This window comes from Carlito syrichta, unplaced genomic scaffold (genome assembly GCF_000164805.1).
Source record: "Carlito syrichta isolate Samal-C Ts95f unplaced genomic scaffold, Tarsius_syrichta-2.0.1 Scaffold303726, whole genome shotgun sequence".
In the NCBI taxonomy this organism is placed as follows: Eukaryota; Metazoa; Chordata; class Mammalia; order Primates; family Tarsiidae; genus Carlito; species Carlito syrichta.
In genome coordinates, this window is record NW_007247822.1 from 876386 (window position 1) to 894362 (window position 17977).

General features: G+C 41.0%; 1 protein-coding gene across 1 annotated transcript in view; it reads left to right on the forward strand.

Moving 5' to 3' along the window:
* CCDC6 (coiled-coil domain containing 6) overlaps positions 1–16753 on the forward strand; it is a 112719-nt gene extending 95966 nt beyond the window's left edge. The window contains exons 6-9 of the mRNA XM_008059130.2: positions 1263–1419; positions 4480–4580; positions 10961–11085; positions 12411–16753. Of these exons, the coding sequence (XP_008057321.1) occupies positions 1263–1419; positions 4480–4580; positions 10961–11085; positions 12411–12605 (578 nt within the window). The 3' untranslated portion in view covers positions 12606–16753. The remainder of the gene's footprint in view (positions 1–1262; positions 1420–4479; positions 4581–10960; positions 11086–12410) is intronic.
* The last annotated feature ends 1224 nt before the right edge of the window (positions 16754–17977 follow it).

Consider the following 17977-nt stretch of genomic DNA (forward strand, 5'->3'; position numbering starts at 1 on the left):
TGGGAGAGAAATGCTCAATGTGGTATTCAGTCCTTCTCTTTTTTCTTAAATTTGAATTGGGTTAATAATGTGAAACAGTAACTATATGAAACTCTCTTAGACATGCTCATGGCCACTCTATCAGAAAAGAGAAGCATATGGAGATTTTACTTTTCCTAATTTCATTGACTGAGACAAGGAAAAGTAAGGAAGCAAGATGATGGGTAGACACTGAGTTTTATATTAAGATTATTTTGGTTAGTTGGTAGCAACAGATTCTGTCTGAGATAAACTAGGGAGGAATGAGGGTAATAGAGGAGGAAGATAGACGTGTTTTGCCTTTTATTAGAGGGGCGTGGAGACTGGATGGAATAACCTCAGAAGAACAGGAGTTGTGATGACTCCGGGGAACTTCGCTGAAGGAGACTCCAGAGCCCCATAAAGATGTCATTTTCTCATTTCAGATTCTTGGGAGAAGGGACTATAGGTGGCTCAGCCTGGGTCCAGCATCTCACCCCAGGGCTAGTCAACTCTATTCTGGGAGCCAGGTGCTATAGCAGAGACCTGGACATATGGGGCAGCTCCTGAGGTAGGGGTATTTGTCATAAGCAAGACACCATCCCACGTGGTGCCTGCTGAATATACAGGTCTTCACCTGCTATCTGACTCTGGCCACATGTGTGTGTCAAGGAAACAGAGTAGCACATTGCAACACATTAATATTTGAAATATTTATCCAGAGTGTCCTTGTTTACTGTGGCAATTTACATCCTTCATAAAAAGAGTGTTAACTGTTACCAAGTGTGTTCTACTAGTGTGGTGGTTCTTGGTGTGCCTCTACCACCATTCATGGTGGGCGTGCTGACAAGCATGACTCTAGGTGACCCCAACGTGTCTGGAGTTGAGAGGCAGCTGAATTGGTGTCCTCCTCTCCCTGCTCCAGCAATTTAGAGAAGAGCGTTGGGAGCTGCTACTTCCAGACTAACTACATTTCCACCATTTTCTCTTTCTCTTAGAGCACTGTAGAATGCAAGTGAGGGGGAGTGAAGATGCCTAGCCTCCTAACACTGCCTCTTATATTTTTTTCTTAGATGTACATCATTGGTAAGCTTTGATACTTGGGATAAACTTTCAATCCAGATCTCATCTGCGTGCGTGAGAGCATGACTGTCTTGCAACAGTTCTGTATGCCTGTGGCATAGGAGCTGAATTAAAGTCTCCTTTTTTAAGATTTGGAGGTGATTTCATGAAACATGGTTTAATTGGGAATTCTGGCTTTTCAGATTCAGAGAAAATGGCACAGTATCTGGAGGAGGAACGTCACATGAGGGAAGAGAACTTGAGGCTGCAGAGGAAGCTGCAGAGGGAGATGGAAAGGAGAGAAGCCCTCTGTCGACAGCTCTCTGAGAGCGAGTCCAGCTTAGAAATGGATGACGAAAGGTGAGTGTGTGTGTCCTATGAGCCTTGTATTTTTTTTTTTCATTTGATGGGGGAGAGAAGGGGAGGGAGGAAAGGCTCCATAAGACCTCTCTTCCATCATGCTAGATGTGGAAGGAGATGGCTTAAATATTTATTTAATGTGCTGATGAATACCACCTCATTAAAGTAGATGCTGAGAATGGGGTACTTTAAGGATATTTTCCTTAAACACAAAAAGAAGAGGGGAAAAAGCCCTTTCTAAAACTATTTGGTGGGGAGAGAAATGGGGGCAGGGTTATATATGGAGAGGCAGCAGAGTTTGCAGTTGTTGTTGAATCAGTTTAATCTCTGTGTTATGCCTGTTGGAGTCAGGGGAGCGTATTAATTCCTGTACTGTGTGTGGATGGGCAAGCGACAGTGCACCTTGAGGAAACAAATACATGTGTAGGTGGAAAGATCTAGCAGGACACTGGAGGAAGCTGTCAAAAACCCAAGCACTTGCCTTAACACATAGATGACTTTTGAGACTTTTTGCAGAACAAGTACATTGCGTTCGTCTGTCCAAGTGTTGTATCCCCTCATTGCCGCACTATAAATGTCCGGAATAAGAAAGTCACCCTTTGGTTAACTGGAGGAAATGATCTCGGTTTTTGTCTCTTCTCCAGCTCCCCCTCCTCTTCCTCCTTCTCCAAGCTTGTGATAAGTTGGTTGTTAAGATAAGCAATAAGTGTAATTGGAAAGAGTTGTTCAGTCAGCCGAAAAACCCAGCAGTTAGCCATTCTCTGAACCAGATCATTTCTGCAAGAACACTTTCCATTCTGGATCAGGGATGGGGCTCTTATGTGTACCATATCTCTGTGTGAAAGGTAGATCTCTGCATCCTCAGGGCCTTCCCAGCAGGACCAGGCACTTGGTGTCTGAGACAAGTAATGCTGTCTTTTGATTCCAAAACATGTTGTCCAAAAACACGTAGGCAACGTTAGCACATCAGCTTTTGATCAGTTTGCTGTGAATAATGGTATTATTGTTTCAAGAAAACATAAGATTTGGGTATCATGAAACTCTGTATTTTTCTTTCTTTTTTTTTTTTTTTTTTTTGAGTCGGAGTCATCTGTCGCAGACTCGACCTGCTGGGCTCAGGGGATCCTTCCACCTAAACCTTCCAAGTAGTTGGAACTATACACGTGCCACTATGCCTGGTTAGTTTTTTTTTAATTGATTATAGAGATGAGGTCTTGCCATGTTGCCCAGGCTGGTCTCCAGCCTATCCTCTTACTTCCACCTCTCAAAATACTGGGATTACAGGCATAAGCCACTACACCTGGCCGAAAGTCTGTATTTTCATAATGAGCAAAAAAAATTATAAAAACAATAACAGGCTGTTCTATTTTAAATACTATGCATGTGCTTCATTTAAAAAGAATAAGTATGATTCCTCCTCAAAAGTTTGTATTGGTTGGGCATGGTGACTCACTCCAGTAATCCCAGTGAGGAGAGAGGATTACTTGAGCCCAACAGTTCAAGACCAACCTGAGCAACACAGTGAGACTTCGTCTCTACAAAAAATAAAAAATTAGCCAGGCCTCATGGCGCATGCCTATAGTCCCAGCTACTCAGGAGGCTGAGGCAGAAGGATCCCCTGAGCCTAGGAGGTCAAGGCTGAGGTGAGGTGCAATTGTACACTCCATCGTGGGCAACAGAGTAAGACTCTGACTCAAAAAAGAGGAAAAAAAAAGTTTGTTATAAAACTGAGGTTTTCCATTCTCTCTAAAATCTTTATCTTCTGAGAACCAATTAGCTAAAAAATTCAGCTAGAATACTAAATATCTTATTAACTAACTACCTTAAGACACAGAATAGGCCATATATAGCATCCTGTGCCCAATTTTGGATAAGGTACAATAATCTGAGGGACAATTTCATCTCAGTACAGTGATAATACTGAAGCAATCTCAGACTTCCAGATAAATATTTTTTTTCCAGAATTGGTACTCACTCCAGAAAGTTTGCCCTACCTCCTGTAGGTCAGATTTCTCAAATAGAGTATATCTGACTCATTAAATACTTCTCTCCCTATTAGTAATGACGGTATCACATTTGGGAGAAAGAAAATAATCTGACACTTAAGTCTACAAGAGGCATCTTAGCTATCTAGTGAATACAGAATATAAGAAGTCCCACGTGGTGCCACAATGGTGGGCTGCTCTGAAAACTGTAGGAGGAGTTAGTGGTGGATATCTAGTGGAGAGATCATGTCAAATTAGGGAGCCTGGTTTTCTTCCTATTTGGAATAGCTGTATTAAATTTCCCTCACGTGAACTGACGAACTCCAGGGCTGAGATCGTCCCTGGGATAAAAATGCACGCACATGTAGCCACAAGGCCCGTGGAGGATGGTTCATCAGGAAGTCTTTCAAGCAGAAATTTCTCCTCATCAGCACTCTGTGCTTGTTTCACAGAGTGAAAGCTGATGTCCAGGTGATCACACTTTAGCATTCTCAGGTCTGATGTGACTTCTGAATAGAAAGAAGTGAGGCTCAGCATGGTGTGGCTAGGCGTGGTGACCTGCCCTGGGTGCTCAGTACTCGTGTCTTTTATTGAATTCTAATCTGTGACCATCTGTTAAACAAAGCTTACTTGTAAATGGTTGACATTCATCTCACAGGAATATGTACCTTTAAGTTCTAATTTGATGACATAAATTGCAGAGGTCTTGCTTGATTTTGAGTTTCAAGCAACAATTTAAATATAGCCATTAAAATGTCTACAAAGACAATGGAGGCGAATTTCTACACAGCTGTTATATGATGGAGAAAAGGTTGGTCTTCTCTATTGTAGGGTGCAGCTCTGTCACCGAGCCTCCATCCTGAGCTAAAACATCTTTCTAACCTTTGCCTCTGTGGAGTGGAACAGTGTAACTCAGGGGTTCATTATGTAAATATTTCCTAGCTATAGCATCGCTCTCCAGACACTCAGGATTTTGACCTCAAGATGTGAACTCCAAACATTCTCTCATAAAAAGCTCACCTAAGAACTATTTAAATGCAGATGGTTTTGATCATTTCCTACTTTCTCCTCATAGGTATTTTAACGAGATGTCTGCACAAGGATTAAGACCTCGCACTGTGTCCAGCCCGATCCCTTACACACCTTCTCCAAGTTCAAGCAGGCCTATATCACCTGGTGAGTACATGGCTACTTCAATGACTGATTTCTGGTACATTTAATAAACAACCCTGATTATGTTCCCTTCTATCATATAAAATATTATAAACAGAGATCATGGTCATATGTTTTACAAAAGCATCAAAAACATATCACTATCAAGGCAAAAGGTCCTAGCTTGAAAATTTTAAGCATAAATGATATATTGCCAGCTGTTGTTTTTCTTCCTCTTTTTTTTTTAAACCTGAAAGGAATTTGACTTTAAAATACTTTTTTAAAAAGACAACTGTCTTTGACTATGATTTTAAGCTAGTGGGTGGATAAAAACCTTGGGGTGTATTTCCAAGATGCCTCCTAGCATACCTTTTATGAGTTTTTTTACTATATTCCACAAACATAAATCTCATTTTTAGCCTTAGGGATAATTAATGTTGGCATTATTTTCCCCACGTTAAAATGGGGAAGCAGCCATTTGGAGGTTCCCTAACTATTGGTCACATGGCCAGGAAGTGGCAAGGCAGGGCGTGTCTATTTCAAAAGCCTATGTGTTCTTTCTAGCATGGGCTGCCTTCTAATATTTCTAGCCATTCTTGAGTGGGACCGGCCCCAGTAGGCAGGCTATACATGAAGGAACAGACTTCTGTCAGGCAGTCTGCTTCTGGCTTTGCTCTCAGGAGCCTTTCCCTCAAAGGCTTGCTTGTCTCCATCTGACCCTGAAAACTCTCTCCCGAGGTCTCTGGCTCAGTCCCAGCACTGTGTGGGGCTCTCAGGCCAGGAGGGCAAGTAAATGATCCAGCAGGGGAGAAAGAGGAAACAGAGGAGGGGGTGGGTGGCCCAAGGAGCAGGGAGAGGAAAGAAAAGGTAGCAGGCCAAAGGATTGTGTCTTGTGACCAAAATGATGAGACTGAATTTCTTGTGCTTGCTGGTAAACAGATTTTTTTTTTCAACAGAGTTGGGGGGGAAAAGTGTGTGAGAGCAAGGAGGAAGATAGAGGAGGAATTTCACAGTAGCTTAGAGAGAGGTAACTGCTTTGAAGGGTAGGAACATAAAAGTTTTTTGTTTTGGGGGGAGTTGGGGAGTTTTTTTGGTTTTTTTTTTTTTTGAGTTGGAGTCTCACTCTGTCGCCCAGACTGGAGGGCAGTGGCCGCTCCCAGCCACCGCAGCCTCAACCTGCTGGACTCTAGGGATCCTTCCGCCTCAGCCTTCCACGTAGCTGGAACTACAGGTGCCTGGCTAATTTTTTTTTGGTATTGTAGAGATGAGGTCTCACCAAGTTGCCCAGGCAGGTCTCGAACCCGCGGGCTCAGGCAATCCACTCACCTCAGCCTCCCAAGGCGCAGGATTACAGGCTAAGCCACCGTGCCTGGCTTTTTTGGGTTTTTTGAGTGGGAGTCTCACTGTGTCACTCAGGCTGGAGTGCAGTGGAACGCCCACAGTCATTACAGCCTTGACCTGCTGGGGTTAGGTGATCCTTCCACCTCAGCCTTCCAAGTAACTGGAACTACAGGCACGTACTACCATGCCCAATTAATTTTTTTTTTATTGCATAAAGGTTTTATAAAATAAAACACCGCCCTGAAGGGAAAATGGTGCTGAAATGTGGGTTGCCATTGATAAAGTCTGAGAGAAGAGGCTCGGTTTTGTGAATTTAGGAGCCTAGCAGTGTGATGCTGTGCCTTTTTTTTTTTTTTTTTTTTAAGAGGAGACAGTCAAAAGATAAAGTCTAGCAAAGAGTGGCAGCCTTTGTACCTTTGGGCCAATGTGCTCTCTGGCATCAGGCAGGGCAAAGAGGGGCTGTTCACAAAGCAGGACTTTCTATCATGGATCAATGGCATGATCATGACCCCTTGTTCTTGCCAGAAGGATGTTCCTAAATCTTTGTTTCTCCTACCCTCCAGCAGCCTTAGGTTCTCTCCAGAAGCTTCTTTTCCCAGCTCCCTCAGTTTTCCCAAAATAGTGCTTGGGTTTCATTTCCATGACAAAGGTCATTTTGCAGTCTGATTTATTGATGTAAAAGAAAGTCAGGAGTCAGGAAGAAACAAGATGGTGGGTTATTTTGTAGTTGACGGTGATGCTGATTCATATTAAGTATAATTTAATACCCTGTTTGATTTATTTAAACCTAAAAAAAATCCTTAGAGGTATGCAATTTCTAAGTGATTAAAACAATGATGTAATCATTGAAAAAAGAAAAACAAATGTCAGACCTTGTTGGGAATATTACTTCTATTATAACAAATATTCGCAAGAAAAGCTGAGGCAAAAGAATTGCCTGAGCCTGGGGGTTCGAGACCAGTCTGAGCAACATGGCGAGACTTCATCTCTACAATAAATCACAAAACTAGCTGGGCATGGTGGCGTGTGTCTGTAGTTCCAGCTACTTGGAAGGCTGAAGTAGAAGGATCCCCTAACCCCAGCAGGTCAAGACTGTGGTGGCCATGAGCATGCCACTGCACTCCAGCCTGGGTGACAAAGAGTGAAACTCCAACGCAAAAAAAGAAAAAGAAAATCTTATTCCATTTAAATAAATTTGACTTTCAATGCACCTGTCCCTGTCGTGGAACCTACATCAAGTGTGAGGCTGACTTGGATGGATAAGCTATTTGATTTTCCTTAAACTGTGTAATAAGTAACACCTAGACATTTTTTTCCTTTCAGCTAGGCTAAATGAGATTTTTTTTTTTTTTGAGTTGGAGTCTCACTTTGTCGCCCAGGCTGGACTGCAGTGGTGTACTCATGGCCACCCCAGCGTCAACCTGCTGTGCTCTGGCAATCCTTTCACCTTAGCCTTCCAAATAGTCAGAACTACAGGTGTGCACTACCACGCCCAGCTAATTTTTTATTTTATTTTTTTATTGTAGAGATGAGGTCTCACCATGTTGCCCAGGCTGGTCTCGAACCCACAGGCCCAGGCAATCCACTCGCCCTCTGCTTCCCAAAGTGTTGAGATGACAGGCTGAGCCACCAAGTCCGGCCATGAGAATATTTTTATCCTGTTTTAGGTTCTATAATATCATCAAAGTAGATTTCATCTCCTTTTTGGCAGCAGGATTACTCCATTCTAATCTAGTACATTTTAGTGCTATACATAGTAGATCGCCAGAACCCGAATATTCCAGTTTTCTTTTCACTTTGGTTTTTATTGAAGGAATTTGTGATTTTCAGTATGAAGAATATCTAATCCTTCCTTAGTGGAAATATGCTGTTTGAATAGTGATCATTTCCAGTTTTGGCTCTCCTTCCCTTTCCACTTTTGTTGTAACATTGGAAATATTGCATTTTCACTAAATTCTTGATTAATATTTTACATTCCAGTTTACAATTTAATTAAAAGATACACAGCATAGAACTTAGGAAATCTTCTCTTCTTGATTATATGTGGATTTCTCTATGTAAATTATATATGGAAAGAGTGTTAATTTTCAACAGTCATTTTTCAGGTTGTCCATTATTTTATACAGCATAAGAAATGGAGATTCCCAATTAGCATGTTATGGTGTGTCTATATCAGAGACAGGCCGTATTGAGGTCTTAAAAATAAATCTGTACCCTAATAGCAGTGAGAATACTTGTGCCCAGATCTTGGTTTCTAATTCCATTCTCCAGTAAAAAAGAACTAGGGGTCTTGTAGAAATGAATGTTTCTAGGACTGGGACATGAAATATATAAGGTGAGCCTGGAACATCAGCCAGCTGTATTAGTGTAGTAATAAATAAGTGATGCCCCAAGCCAAAGGAGCCTTCTGCACCTAACTCTCCAAAGACCAGGGCTGCTTATGCTGCACATAGGTGAAAATGACTTTGAAAATGTTTTAAAAATATGACTGAACCCCAACCCAGACCTGTCTATTAGTAAGGAAAGTCTGGACATGTGTACTTTTAAAAGACTCTGGAGCCGGGCTCAGTGGCTCAGCCTGTAGTCCCGCGCCTTTGGGAGGCTGAGGTGAGTGGATTGCCTGAGCCCGCGGGTTCGAGACTCACCTGGGCAGAGAGACCTCATCTCTACAATAAATCAAAAAATCAGGCAGGCGTGGTAGCTCATGCCTGTAATTCCGGCTACTTGGAAGGCTGAGGCGGAAGGATCGCCGGAGCCCAGCAGGTCGAGTCTGCAGTGGCCGGGAGCAGCCACTGCACTCCAGTCTGGGCGACAGAGTGAGACCCCAACTCAAAAAAAAAAAAAAGACTTTGGAGATATTTCTGGGCTTCTAGATGAGTCTAGGGTCCCAGAATACAGAACATTATAGTGGGCTGGGTGTGGTTTTTTCCTTAAATATCAGCTTCTTTCAGGGAACATAGGCATAGAGTACAGGGCTTTTGTTCCCTGCATTTAATATCCTCAAGTTACAAAGTTCTCATTGGTTGTGTTTGCTGTTATGGCTGCTACACACATGCGCACAATGTTCCTGTTGTCTTATTGTTGATGTATCTTTTGACTCTTTCCTTTTTTTGCATCAGACTTTTATTCCTTTGCTCTATTTTTTCCATGTCATTCTTGTTTTCTTCCTCATGTATTTCTATTCCTTTCCTGCTTTTTAGTTGAACTCCTGACCGAGATTGACTTTAAAAACAAAATTATCATTGTGGTAAGAGCACTTAACATGAGATCTTCCCTCTTATTTTTAAGTGTACAATGCAGTATTGTTAATTATAGGCACAATGTTGTACAACAATTCTCTATAGCTTTTTGTCTTGTTAACTGAAATTTATTTCCATTGAACAGCAATTCTCCATTTCCTCCTCCCCTTGTCCCTAGCAACCACCATTCTACTCTTTCTATGAGATTAACATTCTAGATTCCTCATATAAGTGGAACCAATGCAGTATTTTTCCTTTTGTGACTGGCTTAATTCACTATCATAATGTCCTCCAGGTTCATTTGTGTTGTTGCACGTGACAGAATTTCCTTCTTTAAGACCAAATAATCTTCCATTATATGTCTATATATTACTTTATTTTTGTCCCACTCATCCATTGATAGACAATTAGACTGTTTCCACATCTTGATTCTTAGAAATAATGTTGCAGTCAACATGAGAGTGCTAATATCTCTTTAAGATCCTGATTTAAATACTTTTGGATAAATAACCAGAAGTGGGATTACTAGATCATGTGGTAGTTCTAGTTTTAATTTTTTTGAGGCATCTCCATACTGATTTCAATAGCAGCTGCACCATTTTACAATCCCACCAACAATGTATAAGAGTTCCCTTTTTTCCATATCCTTAGCAACAACAACAACAGAAAAACCTCAATCTTTTATTTTTTTGTTTTTTTTGAGTTGGAGCCTCACTTTGTTGCCCAGTCTGGAGTGCAGTGGCCGCTCCCGGCCACCGCAGCCTCGACCTGCTGGGCTCCGGCGATCCTTCCGCCTCAGTCTTCCAAATAGCCGGAACTACAGGTGCACACTAACACGCCCTGCTAATTTTTGATTTATTGTAGAGATGAGGTCTCGCCAAGTTGCCCGGGTGGGTCTTGAACCCGCGAAATCAGGCAATCCACTCACCTCAGCCTCCCAAGGCGTGGGATTACAGGCTGAGCCACCGAGCTCGGCTGTTTTTTGATAATTGCGTCCAAACACATGTGAGATGATAGTTCATTGTGATTTTGATTTGCATTCCCTGATGATTAGTGATGTTGAGCATCTTTTTTCTATATCTATTGGCCATTTGTATATCTTCTTTAAAGAAATGTCTATTCAAGTCCTTTGCACATTTTTTGATTGCATTATCTTGGCCTTTTACTATTGAGTTTAGGAGATACTTAATATATTTTGGATACCAATCCCTTACCAGATATATGGTTTACAAATATTTTCTCCTATTCTGTTGGTTGCCTTTTCACTCTGCCAATTGTTTTCTTTGCTGTGCAGATTTTTAGTGTAATGTAGTTCTACTTGTTTAATTTTGCTTTTGTTTCTGGTGATTTTGGTGTCATTTCCAAGAAATTATTGCTGAGAACCAACGTCAAAGAACTTTTATCTTTCTGCAGGTAGTTTTACAGTTTCCAATCTTACATTTAAGTATTTAATCCATTTTGAGTTGGTTTTTCTGCATGGTACAAGATAAAGTCCAGTGTGATTCTTTTACATGTGAATATCTAATTTTCCCACCACCATTGTTGAAGAGACTATCCTTTCCCCATTGTGTATTCTTGACGCCATTGTTGAAGATCAGTTGACCGTACATGCTTGGGTTTATTTCTCGAATCTCTATTCTGTTCCAGAGCTTAACTTTTATATCCCTTGTTTTCCACCATGCCATTTAGCAAGCCCACCAGTCTTCTTGTCTGTTTGTATTTTTGTGAGTGATTGAGAACTTCTACATTTTAAAACCTCCTAGACAGTTGAAGACACCGGATAGTTGAATTAGAAATGATATTTAATTTGTTGTTGCATTTCAGGTCTGTCATATGCAAGTCACACAGTTGGTTTCACACCACCAACTTCTCTGACTAGAGCCGGAATGTCTTACTACAACTCCCCGGGTCTTCATGTGCAGCACATGGGTACATCCCATGGTATCACAGTAAGTGTCCACCGGGTGTTTTCTCCTGACAGTGGTACTGACCCATCCTCTCTGGGAGACCAGGATAGATCCCCTTAAACAATTACCTTTTTTTCCTCACCTCTCTCCTATCAGTTCATCTTAAAACTGTATAGAGACTTCCCAACAATTTGATCACCAAATTCTGGTGTTGAAACTAAAATTCTTCCCAGGAGACAAAACTTCCGCTTCAATCTGTGAAAAATTACCCTTTGTGAAATATAACTTGAAGTCTGGCCAACGCTTTGATTGAACTCTGGCCAGCTCCTTGCTATCAAGAATTATTGCTGGTTGCCATGATGTCTAAAGATATTTATTGTTTGCACCTTCACAATTCACTGACCCTTGGTATTCTTCCCCAAATTATCCTAATTTCTGGTTTTACTCAGAATGCTTTCTCCTGGAATTAGAAGGAAACTTAAGTGCATCTGGTTCAAACTTCACTCAAGTTTTTTCTTTGTAGTTGACACTTAGAGTCGTTAGAAATGTAGCTAATCGAGTGAGAGAATCTAGGGTATTTTCAATAAGACTATTTCAAAGAGGAGCCCTATTCTAAAGAAGCACTTAAGGTATTTCTGAGGCTATTGTGCTAGTTTGATGGACTTTATGTAAATGAAGGAATGTTTTAAGCTGCGGGTTTCAGGAAAACTTATTTGAGTTGAGTGATAGAAGGGATAGGGGACACACACTGACAGAAGACATTTCAGGGGATAACATGACAGCTGTTTTTTATTTTTTTTTTTTTATTTTTATTTTTATTTTTTGAGTTGGAGTCTCACTTGGTCACCCAGACTGGAGTGCAGTGGCCGCTCCCGGCCAGCGCAGCCTCGACCCGCTGGGCTCCTGCGATCCTTCCGCCTCAGCCTTCCAAGTAGCCGGAATTACAGGCATGCGCTACCACACCCGGCTGGTTTTTTGATTTATTGTAGAGATGAGGTCTCGCTGCCCAGGCGGGTCTCGAACCCACGGGCTCAGGCAATCCACTCACCTCAGCCTCCCAAAGGCGCGGGATTACAGGCTGAGCCACAGCTGTTTTTTAACTTTACAACTGTCTCACTGAAGGGCCCAAGCGTAGTACTTTGATCACTGCAAGTTTGGGAGTAATATCGTGTCGCTTTTTCATAGGTGGGATAACACTTCCTTATTTAAGTTTTCATTACTAGTTCGGACATGAATAGGGATAAAGAAGAAATACTCTGGTCTCTTGTCTTGGGTCAGTGTTTCATGAGCCTCAGCGCCAAGTCAGGCTGTGACAGACACGAGCCGTCTGTATCTAGACTGACCAGCTGTTCCTGTCCTCTCTGCAGAGGCCTTCACCACGGAGAAGCAACAGTCCTGACAAGTTCAAACGGCCCACGCCGCCTCCGTCTCCCAACACACAGACCCCCGTCCAGCCACCTCCGCCTCCGCCTCCACCACCCATGCAGCCTGTGGTCCCCTCGGCAGCCACCTCGCAGCCCGCCCCTTCGCAACATTCGGTGCACCCCTCCTCCCAGCCTTAATGCATGAGCTTAGTCTGAATTTCAAGTTGGGACTCGTCCAATGGAGCCGTCTACTCAACGCCAAAGGCTTCCTTCCCTGGCATATTTGGATCTGACTTATTTGCACTGAGGTGTTATCTAGGCTTCACTATCCATTGTGTTGTAAATGTCTGTGGGAAATGCAGCCAGTGTTGTGGGTCTACAACACTAACCAGACGACTTTTTCCATCAGTGTTTTACTTGAATTTTCATGTACGTCCATTCCCTGGCTGGAACATTTGCTATTGGTGTTTGGTAATTCAGCAGCAGTGTGCAATTTTTGCTTGGTCCCAGAGCTTCATTTTCCTGGCTTTTAGGTTTGTAAAAGAAAAAGGGATATCTTTTCTATATTTTTTTCCCATAAATTTGCAGAAAATTACCGAGCTGTTGTTACCCCTTCTCCCGTTATGGTGGTATTTACCAAACATACCAATAATTCCGCACTACAATTCAGACCTTTGAAAAATCTAAATTTCCATTTCTGAGTAGAATGGAAAGTTAGATGAATCAGTGCCCATGAAATATTTTCTGTTTAATAGGCCTTTCTGTAGATACACTTCTTATAGGTTGTTTGCAGTATATATCGACACCCATGTCTCTCCCGTCTAACACGTGGCCTAAAGAAATGAATCACGTGGCTGTACCTTCTCCACATCCATGGGATGGATGATCATCATATATTAAGATGTGATTCTTTGTCCTTAATGTTACTCTACCTAGCCCAGGCCCCTCTAACTTCAGTCGTTAGGTGTTGTCTTACCCACCAGGGGTTTTGATGGCTGATTAGAATGTACTATTTGGCTTCTGCTGCGGAAGGCAGTGTGATTGTAACAAAAAACAATGTGGTTTCCCCTTCCACTCATTTGTGTTCTCCTAAGATAGAGTTCAAACAAATATTTTAAGGGTGCAAAATACTTTATTGGAAAATACTATTTGAAATGGACATTAGAGGAATGTCTTGGCATAATGACCAGAAAATATTGTATTGTTTGGCAGAAAAGAAGTCTAGAAGAAAGTAGCACATTAGCATTGATGACTGTTTATTTTGCCCAGTATAAGCAAGTGCAGTGTACAAAGAAGTATATTCTGAATCCATTATTTCCATTCATTTAGCACAAATAAATTGTTTGGTTTCACTTTGCAGTGAAACATTGTGAGTCACTCTCAGTACTTGCAACCTCTTAATTTTTTGTTTTTTTCAGCAGTTACTGTTTTGTACTTTGGTAGTAAAGTGATTTTTACCACCTGTGTTTGCATATTTATATATGCTGTGGATGAAAATAACTTACTAGAGAATGTATATTTTATGATGAGAATGTGTATCTGTTGGATATGATCAGAGGACTGAAAACTAATTTATCAGTAATTCTTAAGAATTCATGTTTTGTGACAACCATCTCTAATAGCTAACTCTTTACTGAACACACTCCTAAAAATAAGGAACCATGACATTGTAGATATTTAATACTGTACAGTATAGAAACCTCCATTTTTGCCTTCGAATGCATATTTAAAAATTAACAGAATGGAAAAAAAAAGTCTTGATAATAGTGTTTGACTAGCATTCTAAGAACCTGAGAGTAAAAGCAACAATAAGATTTTGTTCTCCTCTTCCTGCTTCTACCCCCAAGCTGAGAACATCACTCCTCAGTTGTTTGGAAGGAATCATAGGCCTATATAAATTTTATTTATAATGTATGTACATGATCATAGTACAGTTCTCAAATAAGGGGAAGAAGTTTGGCGTTTACTTATTTAGGTTTTTAAGTACCATCAGACTGGGCCATGTGAAACCCAGGATTTTCACCAACAGCTCACTGACTGACCCTCCTGGTACATTGCCATTCCAAGGAATTCTGAGAGTAGGCAAAAAAATGTTGCCTTTATGGTACAGTTCTCGGTTTTTCTTATAGGAAAAATATGGTATATGTTTACAAGAATCTTACAAGATTTTAGATTTCAATGCTGTGGCCAGTGTCTTTCACTCAGACAAGAAAGTCCATGATGTAGTGCTCTTTCCTCAGCTTCCTGTCAATTTAGTTACCTCCTGAAAGCACAACAGTTAAAACATTGCCATATGATAAATTTTTTGAAAAAGCACTTGGAGTGAGCAAACTGTTCCTGATAAATGCCTTTTAGAGATAGGTTGTAGATATTCGGACTTCTGCAGAAATGTACTGCTGGTTCCCTAGACTAGACATTTCACTTCAAAATAAAACATGGCTTCTTCAGCACTTTTTCAACCTAAATCTAGTTGCCTCTTCCTGCGGACGCTCAGAACTGATAAAACAAACACTACTCTTTTGAATTTGATGTTTCATGTCCTTTTAAAGTGTTTTACGACCCCCTGTGGAGCCTGTAACACTTGGGCAGTACCTGCCAGCACAATTTCTTGGCAATTGTTTAGCTACCAGGGACCCATAAGATTCAGAGGCTGAGCCCATAAAGGCAAGAGGCCCCACTCTTATGGGAAGGGAAGCTGACGTCCCTCAGTTGAGCACGTCTCATGAAGGCTGAACATGGTTACTGCCTTTCTGTTGCCCGCTTACCCAGGTGAGCACTGAATTGACTCCCAGAAGGCCTTTGTAAAAATCAGTAGCCATCCTGCAGGCAAGAGAGAGCAATGGGGGCTTCAGTAGCTTCATTTTCCTGTCTTGCGGACAGAGACCCTTGGCTACCACTGTGCTGCTAATAGATAAGTGCTCTGTTGCCAGATTACCATGCCTTTTATACAAAACCAAATTAACTTACCTAATACCCGACACCTCTCTGGGCTCTGAACTGCTTTCTCTCACCAAGCATGCTGGCATTCTAGACAGAATTCTAGAAATTTGGCAGATGGTGGAAGTATTTAAGATTTAATTTACTCCTTTGTTGATTGAAAGGAGGTTTAAATTCTGAGCTCCTGAGATACTGACTAGTAACCATGGAATGAATGTGTGACCAGAATGTGGCTTTGACACCAAGTGCTGCTGTCCCTTTGTAATTGGCTTCTAACAGATTCAACCAGAAATAATTGATTAGTGAATTTTTGTTGATTGTTCAATTGTAGGAAAATAGAACATGTATCACCCTTTGTTAGGTAGACATGAACTTTTCCTGCACGAAGCCTTGCTTGTAGAAGATACCCAATAAGGCAAGAAAAAGCGTAGTAACTTGTGCTTTGAGAGCTCAATATTTGTATCTTATCAGTACAGAAGAAATATTGCTTTGTAACTTGATCTTCTGTCTAGTACTTGTCTTATAGGTAACCAACACTGAAAACTTTGTAGTGATGACTACCAAAGAAATATATAGTAAAACAACCTTTTATTTCCAAATTGTTAAAAGAGCCAGCCATTGACGCTGCTACATGAGTTCCATGCTTAAGAGCCATTGTAAGAGATTAAGGGGTTTTTAGGTTTTTGGTGGGTTTTTTTCTTTTAGTTTTTTCTTTTTTCTCTAATTTTTTTTTGATCAAACATACACACAGCGGTTAGCATAAAGTTATGGGGAGCATTTTCTAAAATGCTCAGCAGTTGTGATTAACTGCCAAGCCCAGTTAAACGACTGCCCGCTAGGCAGTCGAAGGAATCCTGTGTTCACAACAGCGCGGGTGCTGTGTGTATATGCACGTGTGCGTGTGTGCATTCATGCCTTAACTCGGGTTACTGCTCAACTTTAGTTCTTGACTTCGTCTGCACCGTCATCTAGATTGTATTGTACATCTCGGTCTGAACTTCATCCTGGCAGAAACAAAGTTGCAGGCACAACTGTTTAAGAATGCATTCCTCCAGAAGAGTATCTGGTCAGATTGACCCTGAGCCTTCTTTGGACTTTATTTGGAACTTAGCCTGGAAAGCAAAAGTGGACTGTCAAACAGAAAGATGTCAACAAGAAGAGAGGAGAGCCAAGTGCTAGCATGCCTTTTGCCTCTGCGTATCCGTGCACACTGTATGTTGTTCATGATAGCTTGTCTACAACTTGACTAGGTTGGAGTTCTGGTAATAGTGGCAATCTTAACATTCTTGGTCAGAGTTTAGAGAGATGTAAGACTTCCAATTAATGTCTTATTTACTCCTTTATGTTGATTAGTCTTTGATACATGTGCTGAATCAGAAACCTAAATAAAGATAATTTTTTAAAATGTACCTCCAGATCCTCACTCCCCATTTCTTTCCGGTCTTTGAATAGAAAATGAACATTGTGACATTGTTTTCCTGTTGCTTCACACAGATCTCTAATTCTAAATGCTAAAGGCTGTCTTAGAAAGTAAACAGACTGTTCCAGAGGGGCCTGCACGGTTTTGTTCTTCAATCAGGATTCTGACTACCTGGGTGTATTGAGTTTTTGAAAAGTCATTGAGCTATACATTGATGACTTGTGTACTCCTCCGTGTGTGTCGTATATCTATTTAAAACAGTAATCCTGTTTCATAAGAAGGAAAGCCACACTCCTAAAATGTTACATATAAACACACACCTACATACATGAACAGGATTTGGGTGTCACATTTGGTATATAATTTAAATCCATGTGTGTGGGTGTTTAGGTTTGTTTTTATTTTTCCTACTTTGTAGGACATATAACTTTAAGATCAGTTCTAGGTTTGACTGCCAGTTCTTACCCCCAGGACAGTTACTTAACCTCTCTGGGACTCAAGTTCCCTACCTGTAAAATAATATTTATATGCCTTACTAATATTTATATACCTTACATTTATATGAGAAAATCCATATGAAAGTACAGTACAGTTCCTCACACATACAGTAAGACATCGACCAGTCCCTTTCACATGTATTCATTTAGGAAAAAATGAATATCTGGGGTGATGTTTTATACATGTTTGGGAGGGTGTATGGTTCGTCAGTTGCATTTTGGTAAGCCGGTAGCAGTTAGCGTCCACATTTTGTGGAAAAAATGCACAGTATTTAATAGCACCCTCTCCTAGGAGTACAGGTTTTAAGGACTCATTCATGATACCATCTTATGAGAGCAAACTGTTTAAATCTAGGCCCTTTTCTATATAAAAGTAAATAAAACTTCAGTGAGTCTTGACTCTTGCTTTAAGCAGGATTCCATTTTAACTATTTGTCAATGCAATTAATTTTTAATTTGGTTAGTCATTTGGTGAGTTGAAACGGTCAAATGATAAAGCACCTCTTTACACATGGCAGCTGGATTTTTTATTTTTATTTTTTGTTTTAAAAATGTGGGGTACAATTCAGAATTACCTAATATATAAGTGGTCATTGTACAGGTAAAGTTTGGGCATCCCTTTGGTCCCCACTTTGCCTGGTTTGAGGTCTGGTATCCTTATTGATGTTGTGTCCCTCCCCCCAGCCCTACCCAGCCAGTATCCTGCTACTGCCAAT